General features: G+C 37.8%; 1 protein-coding gene and 1 long non-coding RNA gene across 2 annotated transcripts; both read left to right on the top strand.

Annotated features, from left to right (window-relative positions):
• The first annotated feature begins 381 nt into the window (after positions 1 to 381).
• On the top strand, positions 382 to 2,778 carry LOC114267009 (receptor-like protein 7). The gene has a single exon (XM_028207991.2). The coding sequence runs from the start codon at positions 382 to 384 to the stop codon at positions 2,776 to 2,778; it is 2,397 nt and encodes a 798-aa protein (XP_028063792.2).
• Positions 2,779 to 4,379: 1,601 nt separating this feature from the next.
• On the top strand, positions 4,380 to 5,945 carry LOC145806508 (uncharacterized). Its single transcript, XR_014349808.1, has 2 exons — positions 4,380 to 4,660; positions 5,596 to 5,945. It is a non-coding gene; the product is annotated as an uncharacterized LOC145806508 (long non-coding RNA).
• Positions 5,946 to 6,618: the final 673 nt, after the last annotated feature.

Here is a 6,618-nt window from a genome sequence, read left to right as displayed (position 1 = left end):
AATCACTGTTGCAAACTTGGCAGTCATGATGACTGATGGATAAAATTACGCAGTTGACGTGCTTTACGGGCTGGGCTGGGCTGGGCTGGGCTGTATAAGAATGAGTAATATATTTTCCTTCTCCATCATCAAACTACTATCCTTCTTATTATACTCTCGTTTTCATATCTCTCTGATTCCTCCTACCTATAAGAAAACAAAATGAGTTGGCTTATGTTTCTTCTTCATCAATTTCTTCTACTATTTCTCTTGTCTTCTTCTTCTACTTGTGCACGCCATACCTGCCCCGAGGACCAGAGATTTTCACTTCTCCAATTTAAAACAACATTTACCATAACTGCTAATGCCTCTTTAGGTTGTGAATCCGATTCTCTTCCTAAAATGGTGTTCTGGAATGAGAGTAGTGATTGCTGCTCGTGGGAGGGGGTCATGTGCAACTGGTCGAATGGTCATGTGATTGGACTTGACCTCAGTTGCAGCCACCTTCAGGGCACCATTCAAGCCAACACCACCCTCTTCCACCTTCGTCACCTCCAAACCCTTAATCTTGCCTTCAATGACTTCAATTTCTCTACAATTTCACCTGATTTTGGCTCCTTTCCAAGTTTGACCCATCTCAACCTCTCTTACTCTAATTTTACAGGCCGAATTCCTTCAAAAATTTGCTATCTGTCCAAATTGGTTTCCCTTGACCTCTCTCACTTTGATTATTATAATCCTTATTCTTTTTCTCCGGTGAGACTTGAACAATACATTTTCAATATGCTCCTTCGAAACCTAACCCAATTAAGAGAACTACACCTTGATTGGTTGAATATCTCTTCACCTTTACCTCATGCTTTGCTAAATCTATCTTCTTTGACATCTCTCAGTCTTGATTATTGTCATCTGCGTGGGAAATTCTCAGAAAACATTTTTCACTTTCCAAACCTACGAAAGCTCGATTTAAGGGGAAATTGGGAACTCACAGGTAAACTTCCATACTTCAATGTGACTAGTTCCCTTCAGTTTCTTGATCTCTCCTTCATAATTTTTTCTGGCCAATTGCCTGAATCAATCGGCAATCTTAAAGCCTTGAATATTTTGTACCTCTTCAATTGCAACCTTTCGGGGTCCATTCCAGCTTCTCTTTGGAACCTTACACAAATCACCAATCTAGACTTCTGGAATAACAATTTCGACGGTCAAATCCCCTCATCAATTTCAAACCTTGCAAAGCCTAATGACTTGTATCTTTCCAGAAACAATTTGAACGGACAAATACCGGATTCCCTTGGCAACATGAGCCAACTAACTTTTCTCGATTTGAGGTACAACTCACTCAATGGGACAATACCATCTTCGTTGTTTGCTCCGCCTTCATTGGTTCGTATAGGATGGAGTAACAATAAGCTACAGGGACCAATTCCAAGATTAGTTTATGAACTCCAGAACCTAACATACTTGCTGCTTTCATCAAATAACTTAAGTGGTGTAGTGGATCTAGATAAGCTTCTAAAGCTTAAAAATCTGATCTATCTTGATCTCTCATATAATGGTCTCTCATTGAGCATCAACAACATTGTCAACTCTACCTTGCCCAACTTGGAGTATATAAGTTTAGCTTCTTGCAGCTTAAGCGAATTCCCAAACTTCTTGAGAGAGCAAGCCAGATTGCGTTCTCTAGACCTTTCAAACAACAAAATTCACGGTGAAGTTCCAAAATGGATATTTGATGTGGGGAAAAATACATTGGAAGGTTTAAATCTCTCTCATAATTTCCTTACAAGTTTAGAGCGTCTTCCATGGAAGAATCTAGCATATATTGGCCTGCACTCCAACTTACTCCAAGGACCACTCCCTATTCCACCTAACACCACAAATGTTTTCTCTATCTCAGACAATAAATTGACCGGAGAAATCCCTGCATTGATTTGCAATCTGAGTTATCTTCTAGTTCTTGATCTATCTAATAATAGTTTGAGTGGCTCGATTCCACAATGTTTGGAAAACTTGAGCAATAGTCTATCGGTGTTGAATTTAGGGATCAATAGATTTCGTGGCACGTTTACTGCAACATTTACCAAAGGCAACATGCTAAGGAATTTTAACTTGAATGGCAATCAAATTGAAGGACAAGTTCCCCGATCTTTGCTCAATTGTAGACGCTTGGAAGTTCTAGATCTTGGAAAAAACAAGATAAATGATACATTCCCCCACTGGTTGGAAACACTTCGAAATTTGCAGGTGCTTGTCTTGAAATTTAATAGGTTTCATGGTCACATAGGCACCTTCAAGACCAAGGGTAAACATCCTTTCCCTAAGTTGAGAATTATTGACATGTCTTACAATGATTTCAGTGGGCTTTTGCCAACAAATTATATCAAACAATTTGAAGCTATGATGAATGTGGATGAACATGAAATGAAACTGAAATATATGGGTAAGACTTATTACCAAGATTCTGTGGTGGTGGTGGTGATGAAAGGACTGGAGATTGAATATTCAAGAATCTTAACTGTCTTCTCAATCATTGATTTATCAAGCAACAATTTCCAAGGAGAGATTCTGAAATCCATTGAGAAGCTTAATTCGCTTCGGGGTCTTAACTTATCTCATAACAATCTCACAGGCCATATCCCAACTTCACTTGGAAATTTGAAAAACCTTGAATCATTGGACCTTTCCTCAAACAAGCTTGTTGGGGAGATTCCTCAACAATTGACAAATTTGATGTTTCTTGAGGTACTAAACCTTTCGGTCAACCAAGTAGTAGGACCAATTCCTCAAGGGAGGTAGTTTTATACATTTGAAAATGATTCATACAGGCTTTATTTGGAATCCCTGTAATAACCCGACCCTCGTACATGATTCTGGTATCTTTTTAGTCCTCTATTCTGTGCCTTTGAATGCTTATTGTGAAGTTCTATGTGAATTACATTTAATTAAGTGAATCTTGGGAATATGAATTCCTATCTGTTTAATACAAAAGATATCTGTTACAATTAAAATGCTTGGTTCAGAAATTGGAAGCCTTAGAGGCTGAATTATCTGAAATTGATTTGACATTTGAAATCTGCATGATTTTTAAGCTGTAATGAGATTTTCTGTGAAATTTCAATTTGGGATGATTAAACGATTGAATTTTGTCCTTATTTGCCTTTAGATATACATATATGCTTATGTTCCTTATATGTTTAATTCAAGAATTTTGTCTAAAACTAGAATGGTGTGAAGTAGAGAGAGAGAATCTAGAGAGGTTCATCAAAGGTTAAAGATTAGAAGAATTGAAGGGGGGTTTTGAAAGGTTGAAGCTCAAAAGTAAGTTTACCCATCTTCCATAGCTCCTCTCTAGAATTAGAGTAAGATTTCTTCACAATTGTGTAACCTAGGGCACGAAATTGAATTTAGTGTATGAATATTGTTTAACTTGGTTTCTATTTTGTGAAGTGATCTAAAATTAAGTTGATTATGTTTAAATAAAAGAACTATCTTTTATTGGTAGATTTCCTATGTAAAGCTTATATAGTTTTGTCTATATGATGTTCTAAGTTAAAGTAAGTGAATCATGTTCTTAGGTGGTGGATTAAACATCTAATTCATCTCAAGTGTTACATGTTGTGCCTTCTAATTGTATGATCTTTAAGTTATATTTTGGTAATTAAAGGATCTAATTTAGGCCTTGTTGATACTCACCAAAGATGGGTTTTATATGAAATTCGGACTGCTCGCCCAGGGAAATCGCCGCACGTGCGAGGGTTATGGCCGCACGTGCGGGAACAACTGCCGCACGTGCCGGAGTCACGACCGCACGTGTGGGGAAAAGGGGAAATTTGGAGTTTGGTTCTGTCAAAAAGGCACGTGCGGGAGGATTTTGCTGCACGTGCGGGAGAGTTTGCCGCACGTGCGGGGCTCACAGCCGCACGTGCGGCCCAAGCTGGGAAAAATAGTTTGCTCCGTTTTACGTGCTGGAACCTCGGATATTTATAGAATTTGTATTTTATGCCTACTAATATGTGTAAAATGCATTTGAAGTGAAATGAATTAAGAAGTGATTTAACAAAGAGGAATGAACTAATTTACAAGTTGTGAATGTGTGTAGGACACTCCGGGAGGAACTAGCACGTCATCATAATACTGTGAGTAATAGTACTGTAATCGCACATTTGATTACCGTTAATAATTCTTTTTATTGACGCTCTGCTCTTCACAAGTAGTTATGTTAGCCTTATGTTGATTGGGAATCGGTGTGAAAATTGAAAGGTTTTGGCGCACATCGGTATGGCTCTGAACCTACTTTGTATTCCGGATAAGATTAATGATTATCGTTAATGTACCAACTTATAAATGCACCTCCTTGTAAATTACCTGTGATTCCGTATAAGAATGGCATACAACCATTAACACTATGGAGTTGGTTAATAGAAAGAAAATGAGTGTCAATAACATTGTTACGTGGCTCATGTAATGGTACCTTTACCTCCGGATTATCGTTACTATAACGTTCTGTTAATTGCAAGACAAGTATGTCGATTTACAATGAACCATGAGGAAATCTAAACGTGTCCTTGGGCCATACGTTGTTTACTATTGATCGTTAAGGTTAACATTCTGTTATCTGCTAACTCGCAGTATTGAGTCATGACAAGCAAATGGAATGTATGTGCATTATGAAATTAAGGTATTATGTATCTCCGAATTATTATTTAACGCTCTGTTTAACGCAAACTAGCTATGTTAACTCATGTGAATGATTGGAAGAATCTGTATGATCTGTAATATGAAACAAAGTGCTACACGGAACTAAGTGCTACGATGTGAGCCACCTCTAGAGTCCGTGTGAGACACCTCTTGAGTTCATACAAGCATGTAAAAGGGCTTTATGCCAATACAAGGGCTTTAAGCTGATACAAGGGCTTTATGCCAATACAAGGGCTTTATGCCGATACAAGGGCTTTATGCCAATACAAGGGCTTTACGCCATTCATTTAAGGGCTTCATGCCGTTCTGACAAGGGCTTTATGCCAATACAAGGGCTTTACGCCATTACAAGGGCTTTACGCCATTCTGTGGGCTTCATGCCGTTCTGACAAGGGCTTTATGCCAATACAAGGGCTTTACGCCATTACAAGGGCTTTACGCCATTCTGATAAGGGCTTCATGCCATTTTGTTAAGGATTTCATGCCATTCTGTTAAGGGCTGAAAGCTACTCTATTTAAGATGGGGCCCAAGGTCGTTCTGTAAAAGATACTTTTGTATAAATGATTTGGAAAATGACTATGCGATACAATGTTTAATGAAATCCATATTTCGTAATATGATAAGTATTTTATGAAATGATAAAAATGCTATGAACTTCCGACATGTTTATGTTATGATACGTTTTCTAGAGAATTTTCCCAAAATGCCTAGATACGCTACGAAACTCCGAATGTTCAAGATATGACAAGTTTTCTGAAGAAGATACTTTGCTATGCATACAGAAACAAATTAACCATATGTTCTCTTTATTGATAAATGCTCAGATATGTATTATAATTCATGTTGAACATTGAATTATTGTGTGCTATTATTCACTGAGCTTGGCTCACTTTATTTTATGTCTGTTTTTCTAGGCACTCAACCTGGAGGTCAACCTTAACCTGTGGCTTCCGTTACCCAGTTGTCAATCCCTGAGTATCTAAACTCTTAGATGTTGACCGTTCAAGTTATGGAGTTTTGCTAAGTTTTTAAGTTGTACCCTAAAAGTCTGTTAAGATTGATGTGTATGTAATCCGTTAAGTTTCTCATGTTTTCGTTATACGCCCGACCTTGAGGGCTGGGTCTGTATGTGTGTATGTACATGGCTATCTTCAGATGCACGTCACTGTATATTTATCTGCATTATGTTCTGTTTGTGATCCTGGCATAGTAGTGGTAGCTCAATGGATATCATTTTACGTTATTATATGTTATTAAATGCTTCCGTTCAGGCCCCATAGGTTATATTCATCAGGTTTTTGTGTCCGTTTCTGAGGTGGTCATGCCCAAACTTTTAGGGTCGAGTGTGGGGTGTGACAATCCCCTTGTCAAAGAAATGTAAAGAACTACAGGCACTTCCGCCTCCACCAACATTCCAACAAGACGAGAATTCGGACAAGTCAAGTGGATTTAGCTGGCAAGTTGTAGTGATGGGGTATGGATGTGGCTTTGTATTTGGAATTGTTACGGGATATCTTATGTTTCTAACTCGAAGTCCAAAATGGCTGATGAAAATTGTTGAAGGAAAACAATATAAGAAGGTGAAAAGGTCCAAGAAGAGTGCCCACTGATGCTGTAAAGGAAGAAATTAGCAAAAACAAATGGCGTCTTTTAGGTAAGTAGAATTTATCTTTGAAGCATTACTTTGTTGAATTATCTTTTACGGTTTCTATGTATATGTTATTACTGAGTTGCTAATGTTTTTATTTAAAAAATAGATATGTTCCATTAAGTAGCACAATAAAGCAATGGTGTCCACTTGAAGGGGTGTCTCATGTAGCTGTTGCATTTGAGTCTATGTGCATCCGAATAGCAGCTATACAGGATCACTTCAAAAGATTTTACCCTTGTTTCTGTATTAAGTTCTAATGCTTTGTTAAGTTATTTAGTTTTCTTAA

This window comes from Camellia sinensis, chromosome 13 (genome assembly GCF_055761805.1).
Source record: "Camellia sinensis isolate YWXY chromosome 13, ASM5576180v1, whole genome shotgun sequence".
NCBI lineage: Eukaryota > Viridiplantae > Streptophyta > Magnoliopsida > Ericales > Theaceae > Camellia > Camellia sinensis.
Note: the sequence above shows the minus strand (reverse complement) of the source record. Positions and strands in the feature narration are given on the sequence as shown.